Source organism: Vulpes lagopus, chromosome 4 (genome assembly GCF_018345385.1).
Source record: "Vulpes lagopus strain Blue_001 chromosome 4, ASM1834538v1, whole genome shotgun sequence".
NCBI lineage: Eukaryota > Metazoa > Chordata > Mammalia > Carnivora > Canidae > Vulpes > Vulpes lagopus.
Genome location: NC_054827.1, coordinates 44246270 through 44261643, shown reverse-complemented (window position 1 = coordinate 44261643; position 15374 = coordinate 44246270). Strand labels below are relative to the sequence as shown.

At 53.5% G+C, this 15374-nt stretch overlaps 1 protein-coding gene across 2 annotated transcripts; it reads right to left on the bottom strand.

Annotated features, from left to right (window-relative positions):
• Nucleotides 1-3952: 3952 nt before the first annotated feature.
• On the bottom strand, nucleotides 3953-14014 carry ASB10 (ankyrin repeat and SOCS box containing 10). Of its 2 annotated transcripts, none has more exons than XM_041753557.1 (6): nucleotides 13706-14014; nucleotides 12634-12901; nucleotides 8727-9246; nucleotides 4909-5022; nucleotides 4418-4603; nucleotides 3953-4272 (listed from the first exon to the last, which is right to left on the bottom strand). In XM_041753557.1, the coding sequence occupies exons 1-5, from the start codon at nucleotides 13974-13976 to the stop codon at nucleotides 4418-4420; spliced, it is 1359 nt and encodes a 452-aa protein (XP_041609491.1). In that variant the 5' UTR covers nucleotides 13977-14014; the 3' UTR covers nucleotides 3953-4272. The 2 variants fall into 2 exon arrangements, with proteins under 2 accessions (XP_041609491.1, XP_041609490.1); XM_041753556.1 differs by lacking the exon at nucleotides 13706-14014 and adding an exon at nucleotides 13067-13511.
• Between the last annotated feature and the right edge of the window lie 1360 nt (nucleotides 14015-15374).

The window sequence follows — 15374 nt, the reverse complement described above, 5'->3', positions numbered from 1 at the left end:
AAGCTTGTTGCCAATAAATCCCAGCGGGCCACCAAATCTGAAATGAGGCAAGTGAAACCCCAGGGACTTAGTATTGCCCTGGTGTGCTGCATGTTTGTTAGATACTGTATCTGTAATCCATTTATATCCTCAATCTGTCCCCTTGCCATGCTAGGTCATGAAGTGTGATTTCTGCATAGTCCTTGACATTCACCAGCTAAACCAGGATAAAAAGCACATACAGAGTGGCAACTGAAGCAGCCCATTCCCTTTCCCTGCCCTTTTGTAGACTGTGGAACTGAGGCCAAATGGGGGGGAGGGGAGCACTGGCTGGAGTGAAGTTCTTGTTCTGACCTCTCAGAGCCATGTGACCTTGGCCTCTGACTTAACTCCATCTGTGAGAGGGAGTGATTAATATCTACTCTGCCTAGCCAAAAAACCAGTGCAAGGCTCCAGCGAACATGAAGAAATGCCTTTCAGAATACCTTTCCTTCCTGTACTGAATGGAAAAAGGAGAGCTCAGGGGTCAAGGATGGAAGGCCCCCAGATCAGTGGCTCTCCCTTACCTCACCGTCAGGGAAGAGGCCGCCACTATCAACTCTGAGCAGAGCAGGCTCCTTTCTTTACCAAGAGAAAACTCTGCTTCCCTTACTGAATTCCCCCAACAGGCCCATTGTGGGCAAGCACTCTTCTCACCGTCTAAAACAGCATTCTGCTTCTTTAATGGTCCCCGTGCTCTCACTTGTCCCATTCTCACCATTTCACCTGTTGGGCAAAAAGGCTCATACAGAGGAATTTTATTTTGAACCTACCCTCTCTCTGCTTGTCCCTATATCACAGACCTCACCGGCTGGCCTCCCCTCCAGGGTTTGGAAACCAGCGCCTAGGATACCGAGAACGAAGTATTCTAAAGTCAAAGCCGAAAGTCTGTACCTCCACCTCTCTTATTGGCGGGAGAGAGTCCACTCAGGATGGGCAGCGTCGGGGCCTTCCCGCGGGTACCCTCTGGTGGCAGCAGCGCGCAACTGCGGCAGCGTGGGTGACGTGCGGAGTACTGCAGCGACCCCTGGCGTTAGTCCAAGAGACGTGCGAGGGCAAAGGAAGCCGACCAGGTGAGCCTTTCTAGGGCGCGCGCGCTGGACGCCCGCGGCTGGGTACCTGTGAGGGCACTGGTTGGGCGGGGGGAATTGCACCCAGCCATCTTAAGGTCTCGTATGCACGCGTGTAGGTTCGTGTATACTTTCTTGTGTCCAGTTACTTGATACCCCGTGTATCTGTTGTGTAAAATGTGTGCCGTTTGTGTGTGCGCACGCGTTACACGTGGGTAGGTCGGTGGTGGGGAGGTCCGCGCCTCCAGTGCAGGGCGGAGTCCTCACGGAGGCGTGAAATTGGTTTGGAGCAAACACATTACGGAAAGCAATTACCGGGGAGAGGTTCTGGGCCCGCGGGACCCGCAGCCAGGAGGCTGGGGAGGAAGCTCCCTGGCTTGCAAGAGTGTCTGTGGATGTCTAACCCCAGAAAGGACCTTCCTAACACTGCCTGCTAATGCGAGAACGTGTGAAGTTGGGCAGCGGCACCTCAGACTGACCACTCCACATCGGCTTCCTTCCCTTACTGCTATCGTTCTTAAAAAGGCATCCCTGCAGAGGACCCAGTACTCTCAGCTATGGTCAGAAATCCTTCTCCTTTTTTATCACCTTGGGAGAGGCAACGGCCTTCTGTGAGGTCTTGCCAGGTCCCTGCCCTTACTGCTCACCTTTCTCTCCATGCATCAGCTCCTGCTCCCACGTGTCTTTTGCATTCACTTCACTGCCCCCTGTATTTGAACTAGTGATTCGCACACATGTTTTACAGACTGGATGGAAAATTCACCGAGGGCAGAAACTGGTCTCACTCACAGCTGTAGATCTAGTAGTGCCTAAAGCCTGGGACTCAGGAGGCACAAAATGAATGACCACATGTAGGGGATTAAATAAAATGTCCATCAAAATGCATAAACAACTCTCTCAGGAAAGTCATCCCCTCAGGAGTCAGGATTCTCTTAGAACACAGCCTTCAACATCTTGCACATGCCAACGATCCCATTTATATCCCCAGACTGGACCTTGTCTCTGAATTCCAGATTCATAGATCTAAGCGACGTTGTAACACTGCCTTTTTGAGATGTGTAATAGGCAGCTCCGACCTCATATCTCCCAGAGTGACCACCCGATCCCTCCACCACCTGCCCCTTGCTCATCTTCCCCACCCTAATACCTAGCACCACCATCTGCCCAGTTGTTCAACCCAAACACGGAGATTCATACTGGATTATGCTTTCCTCCAGCCCCCACATCCAGCCCATCAACGTGTCTCCTCCAGTCTCCAAAGAGGGTCCCAAGCCTCACCTACTGCTTCCCCATCTCCAGGGGATTCTAGACCTCAGCGGTAGCCCCTAATGGTCTTTGATTCTCCCTGGCCTCTCCCCTCTCCCCAGAGCCATTCTGAGAGTTTTTCAAACCTCCATCAGTTCAGGTCATCTCCCGGCTCTTCTCCGCTCCACGCACATGTTTGGGCCTCAGGTTAAATGTCACCTGGACTCCAGTAGCTCCAAGCACGCTGGCAATGGCCCAGTGAATTCCGCAGAGGGCTTAGCACTGCGGCGCCCTCCCGCCCCTTTGCTTTGGGTCCTTCTGCACTAGAAGGTACTCAGCTGGGGACCAGAGAGCCAGGCCCGTGCACGGCCGGCACCTGGACCGCAGGGGCAGGCACACGGGCCCCGGGGCATTCTCCCAGGCCCTCCACCACCCCGCCCCGGGACAAGACGGGCTCTCTGGGAGAGGCCCCCACAGCCGGGGCAGCTCGCACACGCGCACGAAGCCCACAGAAATCGCCGCCGAACCTTGACCCCTGACCCCTGTCTCCCTGACCCCATCCCCCCACAGCTGAGGCGCCAGGCTTCTGCCTGGCGGTCCAGTCCTCCCGTCGCGCCCCACAGGGCCGGTCAGCCCAAGGCCGGTGAGGCCAGAGGGGAACCCCTGGGTCCACTCACCTCCGTCACGCTACTCCTGGGCGTCTCTCCGCGCCCTCTTGGGCTTCGCGCCCTGCTGGCCCCGCCCCCGCCGCCTGCGTCCTCCGCGGCCCCACCCCTGTCGCCTCGTCTCCCGAAGTTGGCGGGAAAGTTGTGAACCCCAGCGCATGCGCACTCTGGGGCCCCAGGAATCCTGTCCGGCGACCCTTGACGTCACGGATCACAGGGCACTCAATTGGCTGCTCTGGGTCAGCGGTAGGCTTCAGGCAGACCGCCCCGATGGCCACCTGCGGGGTCTTTAAATCCTGGCACCGCAAAGACCGTCAGGGGGACTCTCTCCTTTCTTGTCTTACAGATGCGAGCAGCTTGAGCCCAGAGAGGGGAAGAGATTTAGTTCCACAATTTAATGGCAGAGCTGGGACACGCCGCCCCCCCCCCCCCCCATATAAATCCCAGCTCAGCTCCTGCTGCCACAAAGGTAAATCCAAGAGAGGCAGGAACCATGTGGGTGTCTGGTGTTCCCCGACCTACAGGACAGGCAGTAGCTGGAGCTGTTTGTTTTTTTCCCAGCCTGAATCTTCCACTCTCACTTGAACCTGATGGCCAACACCTGCACCCCACCTTCTGGCTGGCCGCCTTGCTCTTCACCTCACCTCCCTACCCCAAGGCTGCCTCTCCCATCCTGTCCCACCGTCCACACTGCCTCATTCCCAAGCAGCTCTTGCCTACCCATCCTCTGGCCAGCGTCCTGACACTATCTCATCTGGTGGCCCTTGTGCCATGTCATGAACCAGCAGGGCAAGTCAGCCTGGGACCACTCCATAGTTAGTAGATGCCAAAGGAGGAAGATGACACAGCTGTCACCATGGGGCAGATCCAGGGAGGGGCCATAAGTCTGCCCATCCTGAGCCCTCTGGGTGACCAGCTCAGAGGAGGGCCTGCTGGAGACAGCACCAAACAACACAGGCCTGAAGATTTTTAATGCTCATATAGGCTTTGGATGGGCTGAAGGGGTGCCTCAGGAGATGACCAAGAGAAGTGCGTCACTTGCCATGAGTCCCAGCTGTTTCGCCATTAGACATCACCCGGCTGCGTAGTCCATCTGCCTCTCTCCCTGATGGGAGTGGCAGCACCCACATCTGCCTGTGGATTTGGACCTCCTGCTGACAGGACCACCTTGATGCAAATAATTTTGACACAGTCCTGGGTTCGGGGTGCTGTGAGAAGCAGACTGGAGCCCCTTGGGGCATCTGCTTTCAGGTCTCTCAAGAGGCAGTGGACACCTGGAAAGAGGTGTGGATTCAGAGAGGTCCCATGGTCCAGGAGGCTGGCTGGCTGGTTCTGGCCAAAGCCCTGCCCCCAACTCTTCTCTTGCCTCCTACTCATCCCTCTAAATGGTTGGGGCTGCCCATAGAGCCCAGGACTCACCTAGTAGAGCACGTCCTCAAAATCCAGCTGCAGGTAGCGGAGCAGGCGGGGTGGCAGGGGAAGGCGGGGCAGAGCGTGGGGCAGGCAGGCTGCCAGGTGAGCACGGAGTGCACAGCGGCTCAGATGCTGCAGTGATCTGGGCTGTCTCACCAAGGCGAAGAGGGAGGAATAGAAACGGTGGTGCTTCTGGAGACAGAATAAGGGACTCAGCAGGGCAGCCTTGGACAAATGGCACCCTCTCCTCCTAAAGCGGGGAGGCTGGTGTCCAGCAGGTGTCTATAGGAGCCTCTAGAAGTGGTGTTTGGGGTGTTCATTCTGTGTGTTTTCTTCTGGAACATGAGCGGGTCTCTGGGTAGTTTCTCTGGGGCAGGGTAGGGGAACTGACAGAGCTTCCCTGTAGGTGGTGGGAGTCCCTTGGGGCCAGGCTGAGTGAGTGTGTGTTCAGGGTCTCTGAATTCCTGACCACAGATTCCTGTGGTCAGGAATCTGACCTGCAGAGTTTCAAGAGGCACCAGGGCCATGGCCTCCTCAGGAAGCTGCATGATACTGTAGGTGTTCATCAGGACCTCGATAGTCCTCGGAGATGTGCACCAGCGCTCCAGTACCTGGAGAAGGCAGAGAGGTGTCAGTGTTTCTGGGGTTACCACCCACTGCAGGTGCTTAGCCAGTCCACACAAGGTGACCAGACATTGACAGAACAGCTGCCGTGGAGTGAATTGTGTCCCCTCTGTAAAAATACATTGAAGTTCTAATCCCCAGTACATATAAATATGACCTATTTAGAAATAGGATCTTTGCCGTTGTGATCAAGTTAAAATGAGGTCATTAGGGCGGGGATTCAGAGAGAAGGGATGAGGCCAGCAGAGGCCTGATGAAAGAGTGGTGGTGGGATCAAGGTGGAGCCAGATTCATTCTTTCATTTCATCATTTAGTAAATGTTTACTGAGGGCCACTATGGGTCAAACACCGGGAACCCAGCAATGGGGATGATAGGTCTTTGTCAGCTGGGAACTTCTATTTCAGTGGGAAAAAACAATCAACGCATAAATAACCACTTACAGTTAAGCTGTTACAATGAAAAATAAGTAGTGTGGGAAATATCACAAAGGGAGACAGAACATAAAGACTCCTAACTCTGGGAAACGAACTAGGGGTGGTGGAAGAGGGGAGGAGGGTGGGGGGTGGGGGTGAGTGGGTGACGGGCACTGAGGGGGACACTTGATGGGATGAGCACTGGGTGTTATTCTGTATGTTGGTAAATTGAACACCAATAAAAAATTAATTTATTAAAAAAATAAAATAAAATAAAATAGAAAAATAAGTAGATTTGGGGACTTCAGTGTCGGGAGGGTACTGTCCTAGATGAGTGGTCAAGGAAAGCCTCTCTGAGGAGATGACCTGGTGCAGTGTAGGGTGAGCCATGCTGGGAGAGCAGCCCATGCCAGAGACTGTCCACATGGAAAGAAAGACAGCCACACCCGGCCTGGACACACGCAGTTGCCATCATACTCACCCGAGTCTGCATGTACTAGCTAGAAGCAGATTTGTGCTTTATCCATTCCATCTCTTACTGTGTCTCAAGCTATAGGCAGTAGCCACAAACCCTTTGTAAAATCTGAAAACAGCTAAGTACTATCTCTCCGGCAGCATTCCTGTACATGACACTCCTCTCCCCGCACACACACTTGCATGCAGCATTAGGGGCTTTAAAACCCCTGCCTACAAGGAGACCCCCCTACCTGGCAGGCTAGGGTGCTGCATGCACTGAGTGCTGCTGAGTAGTGGGAGCAGGGGCCCCTGGAGAAAGTATCTCACACACCTGGAGCCCTCTGCCTCTTGACCTGCATCTCAGCAGTGCTCACTAGAGCTGCCCCATCCCGTCTGCCCAGAGTGGGTCTCTGACTTACTCCTCCTCCTTAGATCTAGGAAAGAACAGGCTGGTCCCATCTGATTGTCCTGCTCTTCCCTGCCCTGCTACCCCTGTCTGCTGTTCAGGCGGGGGTCTCTCTGTACCTTCTAGGCCATGCTGATTCCTGCCACAGCTCTCTGCCTGAAATACCTGTGCCTTCCTCCTCCATCTCCAAGCCCTGCCCATCCCCAGTCCTAGCCCCTCCAGGAAGCCCCCTGAGGCTGTTCAACCTACATCTCTCTCTCCTTACATTGGCATAATGCCCAGCAGCCTTCCCACACATTATTTAACCAAGAAAACCAGGAGCTAACAGGTGTTGAGCACTAACTCCACGTTAGGCCCTAGCGGGCTTTATACATATGAGCTCAGTTCTCATACTAACCCTATGAAGCAGGCACACTCTTCTGTCCCTGTTTTATGGATGAGAAAACTGAGGCCCAGAGAGATTAAGCAACTTGCCAAGGGTCACATGGGTAGGGTGCCAGGCTCCAGAGCCTGCACTCTTGGTCAGCCACTTACATCAGAGTTTGTTGGGAGAACTGAAGGCATCCATGAAGCAGCTGACACACCATAGAATACTGTCGGGTGGTGCTCAGGGCTGTGCTTGTTCCTACTGTTACCCACGGGGCTCCTAGAGCTTTTTATCACTAGGTAGAGACTGGTAGGCCGAGACTGTATTACATGCAAGGAACATGCATTCAAAGAGTTCCAGTGACTTGCCTATTCGTCACAGGAACAAGCATCAAAGCCAGACCCTCGCTCCAGGTTTCCTGAGCACCCAGTGGCTCCTGGAGAGCTGGCTGAGGCTGGCAGTGATCATAGATGACTCCTTGCAGGGACACAGGCACCTCAGCCAAGTGTGGAGCAGTTGCAGATTGTAGGAGACAGAGGTAGACTCCTTCCTGAACTTTTCGATCACCTGGGATACGGCACTCAAATGAAGGGAGGAATGGGGCATTTGGTTGTGCCAGCCCCCTTGGTCCCTAAGGCAGGGCAGATCAGGGCTGGGGGAATGGGTAACCAGGTATCAGGAAATCTGTCTGCTGCTCCGCCTCCTCCTCCCACCCCTCCCTGAAGGGGAAATCATTAGCTGTCAGAGCCACCGTCAGATTACAGGGGGATTGCTTGTCTCCTAATTATCTGGTGTTAATAGGAGATTAATTAGTGTTAATTGTTGATTTTCTTGTATTTTCCCAAAGGGGAGACCAATCTGCCGAACTCTCGGGCTGTTTAATTATTTGGTCTTGCTTAGGAATCTAGATAGATGCTTCTAGGTTTGTGAGTGAAGGGGAAAGGCAGGAGAGGAGTGTCCAGGAGCTGGTAGGGCTGGACAGTTCAAGCTGGAAATGGGGTAGGGGGCCTGCTCACAGCCTGCTACCCTGTATCCATTCTGACCCAGCTCCTCAGAGAACAGGGGTCCCCACCCCAGTCCCAGAATCCTCTGTGACAGTATATGGCCCCCTCTAGATACAAGGAGGTATGAGACAGGGCCCCCTGCCAGGGCCTAAGTAGCACAGATCTCCAGGTTGAACCTACTGGGGAGTATTTTATGTTAACAAAATAAGATACAGGCAGGAAATTGACAGTGAAAGGCTTTCTCTCTGGTGCCAGGATAGCAGCTGCTGGTCTGGGTGATGCATGTCCTGCTAAGCTCCCCAAAACAAGGACCATATCTGTCTGCAAAAGTTCAGGAGGGTTTGAACCTCATGACCCAGGCTCCTGGCTCTGCTCTGGAAGCCTCTCCCATGCACAGAGTGTCTCACTGAACGGATCCCACTGCCAGGCTGAGCTGCCTGCATGCTTCTTTCATCAGCTCGCTTGCCTGATGAAGAAACAACTCTCTGATGCCCACATCAGTCCTGGCTCCTATCTTTTCAGATGCATGATAATCTGACCTCCTGCCCTCCGTCCACCTTCATCACACATGTGCACACACACATGTAAACATGTATGCAAATGTGTCTATATGCATGTATGCACTCAGCCCACCACCATCACATATGTGTGCATGCACACTCGCATGTATATGCGTGTATGCACCCACGTGTATATGCATGTGTGCCTTCAGTCCATCATCATCACACGTGCACACACGTGTGTGAACATTCACATGTATATGTACGTATGCACCCACATGTATATGCGGGTGTGAGCACATGTATGCACACACACACACACACACACACACACACACACCTCCTGCTGGTTTATGTCCTTGCCTTTGCCCCCTGTTGGGCTTTGCTTACTCGAAGAATGCAAGATGAAGAACTGGCTCGTGCTTAAGTGTTAGAGGCTGCATCTAGAGCAAGTGGGAACAGGTCTGAGAAACCTGAGACCTGGGAACAGGTCTCTCCCCATTCCCTCACCTTCACGGCCCTCCCTCCAGCCCCAGCCCCCTACCTTGGGGAGGGCCCCAGGCCAGACGCGGACAGCACCATGGTTGAGCAGGGCTCGCACTGTGTGCTCTGGGCTCTGGGCCAGGGCCGCAGGTGGGCCCTGCAGAGCACAGTGAAGGGCTGTGTGGCCCCCATAGTCCATGGTGTTGGCGCTGACGCCGCAGGACAGGAGCAGCTCCACGACGGCTGCGTGGCCGCGGCGACAGGCCAGGTGCAGGGGCCGCCGCTTGTCCTGGTCAGCAGCATCAGCATCGGCTCCGGCCGAGAGCAACAGATGGCACAGCTGGACGCAGCGAGCGGTGGTGGCCTCAGCATCGGTGGGGGACGTGCAGCGGATGTCACAGGCGGCCAGCAGTGGGGTCCAGCCTTCGGCATTGCGGGCATTAGGGCAGGCCCCCCGTCTCAGAAGCAGGCCTGCCAGCTCCACGTGGCCCAGCCGGGCAGCCACATGCAAAGGGGTCTCCTCCTCCTCCTCAGACCGACCATCCACTTTCGCCCCAAACCTCAGGAGCAGTTCTGCGCACCTGGCGAGGGCGAGATGGTGGAGGAGGAGGGAGATAGGCCCCTGCACTCCTACTGGTCCAAGCAGAGCAAACCTGGGGGACTTCTTTGATGGCCCCTGCTTCTGTCTGCCCCTCCCCTTCTATCCTGTGGGTCACTAGTCGTCCCAGCTGGGCCCTGCAGGGTCAGCATGCCTTTTCCTCCAGCCACATACTATCTGCAGGAGTCATGCACTAACTCTTCATGGGCATGAAAGTTACATGCATCCCTCATGCAGTTAAAACAGGTGCCCTTCCAAGGGCTTGGCATGAACTGGCTTCTTTCATCCCAGGTTCCCAGGGGAAACTGAGCCCTGAGGATGTGAAGACCTGGCCCACGTTCACACAGCTAGTAAGGGAAGGGGCTGGCATTCTGGCCTAAGGGACAGCAGGGCAGATGTAGTGCTGTGCATGCTGGGGCTGGTGGAGGAAGGGGGACATGGGGCCTGGCAGGGGGTGCGGATGGGGCATGGGAGAAAGAATAACAAAACCAAAATTGGCCAGCCAGATTTGCTCTAAGACAGCCTTCACAGAAGGTTATGTGTGCCTATAATAATGTGTACTCTGGGGGTGCCTGGGGGGCTGTCAGTTAAGTATCTGCTTGGGCTCAGGTCATGATCTCAGGATCCTAGGATAAGCCCTGCATCAGGCACCCTGCTCAGTGGGGAGTCTGCTTCTCTCTCTCCCTCTGCTCCCACTCCAGCCTATGTGCTTGTTCTCTCTCTCTCTCTCAAATAAATAAATAAAATCTTAAGAAAAAAGGAATGTGTACACTGAAATTCAAGGCTAAGGGAACTTAGGCTCTTGGAGCTAGTGTGTTCATCCATAGAATGGGGATAATAGCTAATACCTAGACCTAATGAAGTTGTGAGCAACACATAAGACATTGCCTGGAAAGGTCATGATAGCAGCATCTGGCAGGGGGAGTGGGTGGTAATGGACCATGGGAGTCCATTTGTATTATCCTTCCCCCCCTTTCTATATATTTAAATTCTATAATTTTGGGGCACCTGGTGGGCTCAGTCAGTTAAGCATCTGCCTTCAGCTCAGGTCATGATCCCAGAGTCCTGGGATCGAGCCCCATGTCAGGCTCCCTGTTCAGCAGGAAGTCTGCTTCTCCCTCTCCCTCTGCACCTCCCCTTGGTAGTGCTCTCACTCATTCTCTCTGTCTCTTTCAAATAAATTGATAAAATCTTAGAATTTAAGATTCTAAGTATTTAAAAAAAATACTTCTGTTTACTCAGGAAAGGAAAGAATGATTCTCACTGGGTGAGGTCTCCATGAGGCCAGAACTAAACACTGTGGTATTATAGAGTTGTGTTGTCAAATACGTTAGCCACCAGCCACACACAACTATTGAGCACTTGTATTATGACTATGCCTCATTGAGACATGCTGTGAGTGTAAAATACACATCCAATTTTGAAGATTTGGTACAAAAAGACAATGTACAATATCTCATTAGTTCTTTATATTGATTACATGCAGAAGTCACAACATTTTGGATATACTATGTTAAATATATTATTAAAATTAATTGCACCCATTTCACAGATATTTGTACACCCATGTTCAGAGCAGCAGTATTCACAATCACCTAAATGTAAAAGCAATTGAAGTGTTCATCAGCAGGTGAATAGATAAAATGTAGCATCTACATACAATGGGATCTTATTCAACCTGAATAAGGGAGGACATCCTGACACCTGCTCCAACATGGATGAACCCTGAGGACATCGTGCTGCGTGAAAGAAGCCATCACAGAAGGACAGATGTCCTGTGATTCCACTCATATGGGGTACTTATAATAGTCAAATTCTAGAAACCAGAAGAATGGTGGCTGTCACAGGCTGGAGGAAGAGAGGAATGAGAAAACTACTGTTCAGTAGGGACAGAATTTCAGTTTTTTAAAAATTTTCTTTAAATATTTTATTTATTTATTCATGGGAGACACAGAGAGAGAGAGGCAGAGGGAGAAGCAGGCTCCAGGCAGGGAGTCCGATGCAGGACTCTATCCCAGGACCCCAGGATCACTCCGTAAGCTGAAGGCAGACGCTTAACTACTGAACCACCCAGGTGTCCCCAGAATTTCAGTTTTAGAAGATTAAAAATGTTCATGAGAAGGATAGTGGTGATGAGTGCCTGACAACATAAACCCACTTAGTGCCACTAAACTGTGCACTTAGAAATGGTCAAGATGGTAACTTTTATGTTATATGTATTTTAGCACAATTAAAAAAATTAATTTCATATATTTTTTTCTGTATTTTTTAAAAAGATTTTATATTTATATTTAAGTAATCTCTATACCAATGTGGGGATCAAACTCACAACCCCGAGATCAATGGTCACGTGCTCTACTAGACTGAAACAGTCAGGTACTTCTTCTTCTTCTGCTTCTTCTTCTTCTTTTTTTGATAATGATACTAGGAAATTTTAAATTACATATGTGGCTCACATAGTATTTCTATTGGGATACACTGGTATAGAATACATCTTCGACCATAATAAGTCAATGGAGTCTGCTGAGAGATGATGAGGTTGACGGGAGGGAGAAGGTTCATGAAAGGAATAAAAATTTGGCACCATTCAGAAGCAAGATGTGAAATTTGTTGGGTGTATAGTCAGTAGAGAAAGGGCCTCTACCGTATGTACAAGGCTCCCTTTGCCAGGATTCTACGCTCATCAAAAAATTGAGTGAGGACTTGTCCCCCACGGTTCCCTACACATAGGGCATAATTATTTGGGTCATAGTAAAGGAATTTCTCCTACACTAAATAATATATCGAAACATGCATTTATCTGTCAGTTTCTTGTAAGTTTAGCTAGTGGAACTGGGTCTCTTGGCCCATTTCTCGGAAGGAACCCTGCCAATAGGGAAATGTCAGACTTGCCCACAGGGATCAATACATGCCCTAACTGGGGGCTGCTCTCCTTTACAGACTATCTGGATCACTCCTGAATAGTCAGCTCCTTGAGGACAGGATCATGCCTCAGTTACTACTGTGCTTATCACAGGGCCTGGAGCATAGGATAAAGATAAGAAAAATTAAGACTTTATAGTGTACCATCTCCCCCATAATGGATCCAGACAACTTCCCCAACACAGGCTATATGGCCGAGTCCCTGCACCGGTCCTCTCACACCCCTGGGGAAGCAGAAACTGCCCTGTTACAAGCCATTCCAAAGATCTAGGGCCAATGGTAGGGTGGTTTGGGGACTAATCACATCCTGACTCCCTACCGAGCCCTGGCTCCTCCATCCCAGCCCACCAAGCATTCTGACCCCTAACATGCTCCCTCACCCTCCCTGAGGTCATCATCTCTTTCTCCCCTAAGAGTAGAAAGGGGGCTGGGCTGAGGGGTCACTCACTCAAGGGTGCCGGCCCCCTGGCAGAGGTGCAAGGGGAGTTTTCCGTCCTGGTCGGGGATGTTGGGGTCGGCTCCAGCCACCAGCAGCACGTGGACGCAGGCCGCATGGCCCGCAGCACAGGCTTCGTGCAGGGCGGTGCGGCCCCCAGGGGCACTGTCAGGCCTTGCCCGCCGCCTTAGCAGCAGCTGCAGGACTTCCGTGTGGCCCCGGCTAGCTGCCACGTGCAGTGGGGTGGTCAGCTCCTCCTCGTACGTCAGAGACCAGAGTCCTAGGGAGAGAGGGGACGTGGGCTTCAGACCCTGGCGGGAGGTGCAGAACACCCAGGCGACCGAGGAGGTGGGCAGAGGCTGGGAAGAGGGAGCCCAGAGCTCCGTCCCTGGCCTCCCCAATCCCACTCAGACCCCCACCCACCCCTAGGCCCCCCGACCCGTACTCAGAGCACGGATGTTGAAGCGGAAATCCCTCCATCGCTCTGGGTCGCTGGTATCAAAGATGGAATCCGGAGCCAGGCCGGTGCTGGAGTCCGTGAGGATGCGGGAAACAGAGCCCACGTCCCCGGCCAACACGGCCTGCCAGAAGGCCAGGGCAGGTCCCGAGGCTGTCCGGGTGACGATGGGTCCCGGACCAGACTCTGGGTGCTCTGCAGACCCTCTGTTGGGCTTCTCCACCAGCCTGGCACAGAGGGCGTGTCTGTCATTGGAGGGTTCTCCCTGCCCCCTGCACTCTTCTGGGGACCAGCTCATGAGGACAGAGTATGAGCATGTGGGGAGAGCAGTGGGGGAAGGAGCGGCAGGAGGTCAGAGGCAGAGAGAGGGAGAGGAGGAGGGAAATGGGGACAGACGGAGAGGGTCTCTGTGTCCCTGAGCCGAGCCTGACCCAGCCACGCAGTTCAGCAGAAGCTATTCTGGGCTCCACATGACTTCACTCCTGGGCCAAGGCTTAGGCAAGCCTCTGGGTAGAGGAGAAGTAGCCAGGGGCTTCTCCTTTCCTCAAGTACTTGGTATCTCTGTGCCTGATAGGGTCAGCCCAGGCCCCTGGCTCCTAGCCCTCCACCCCCTCCCCAGTCCCTCACCCCTCTCATGGCTGCTCCAGCGAGGTTCGGTGGCCCGGGACTCCAGCAGCAGGTCAGCCGTGCTGTGCGGGGGAAAGAGCTCCTGCAACCTCGCCAGGTCTCCCGTGTACAGGGCATTCTGCAGGGCCATGTCACGGCACAGTAGTGGCGACCGCCGAGCCGGCTCCCGGGCTGGGCAGGCCTGGGCCCCCCAGACCCGGCAGGAGGGGGCCGAAGGAAGGTACCCCAGATGGTGTCCCCAGCAGGGAGGGGAGCTCCTTCTCCCAGGCATAGCCAGTTTCTGGGAGAGAGGGAGCCAAAGAAGCAGGACTCAGGGTGTGCCACTAGCCGACTGGCCAGGCAGGCACTGGGCGGGAGCCAGGCAGAGGCCTTGTGTGGGAGGGGCAGGGGGCACACACAGGCCACACCATAAATAGTCCTGGCTGTCCTAGCTGTCAGTCCCAGGAAAGGAGACCTCAGCTGGGGTAGGCGATAGGGAGGAGCCAGAGAATAGAGTAAGGATGGAGCCCTCCAACCCTGCCCGAGTTCACCCTGGAGCTGATGGCTCTCAAGATTGAAAGGGATCCCCCAGGTCATGGTAGCCAACCTGCAATGCTCAGATAAAGGAACATGGAGCCCATGTGGGAAGTGATTTGCCCAACGTGTGACAACTTGTTGCAGATCTGGCACTAGAGTAGGGGTGGGGGTGGGGCTGGGGGTGGAGTTGGGGACTTTCGAGCTGCCAGTTCATCCTCTTTGTTGTCTATCACATGCTCCACCCAGCGAGCCTCCAGTGGCCTGGGCTCTGACCCCAGGGGGAGGGCCTAGGGGTGTCACGCAGTTTTTGCCACCTTCCCAAATGTCACTGGTTAGCTCTGCACCTTCCCCCTCCCAAACCCAAGGAAAGGGTTCACATGGTGACAAATAGAGAATGTCCCATTCCATGAGGCATTCCTTCCAGGTGTTCTCTAGAAGATGGGCTTCTGCCTGGGGGATAGAGGGCTCAGCCCACAGGCAGCAATAGAAGTACCCAGTGTCCACTCTGGATGGTGACATCCCCATGCCCACCGTGGGTGCCAACCCCCCATGCCCACCTTAGGTGCCGCTCCCCCCTAGGTGCCTCTCCTCCCATCTCCCATCTCTCCCTGCCAAATTTAGAGGGGTCTCAGTTGGGGAATGAGAAGGAGGAAATGGTTCTGCCTATTCAGGCACATTAGGATAAGGAGACTACTTTCTTTTATTTTTTTTTAGATTTATTTATTTATTTATTTATTTATTTATTTATTTATTTATTTATGATAGACACAGAGAGAGACACACACACACACACAGGCAGAGGGAGAAGCAGGCTCCACGCCGGGAGCCTGACATGGGACTCTATCCCGGGACCCCAGGATCATGCCCTGGGCCAAAGACAGGCGCCAAACCGCTGAGCCACCTAGGGATCCCCAAGGAGACTACTTTCATTTGGGGAGATAAACAGGAAAATAGAAAGAGAACTTAAAACCCAGCCCTCTGGGGATCGTCTGTTCGACACACAGACGAACTTCCACTCAGGGGCAGGAGGCTGTGTCCCATCTGTCCCCTAAGGAACAGGCTCTGGGTCAGAGGAAGGAGAGCAGAGCCTGGGCAGGCAAGGTGGGGGGCAGGGGGTGTTTCAGCAAGATGTGGAGACCACTCAGAGAAGGCA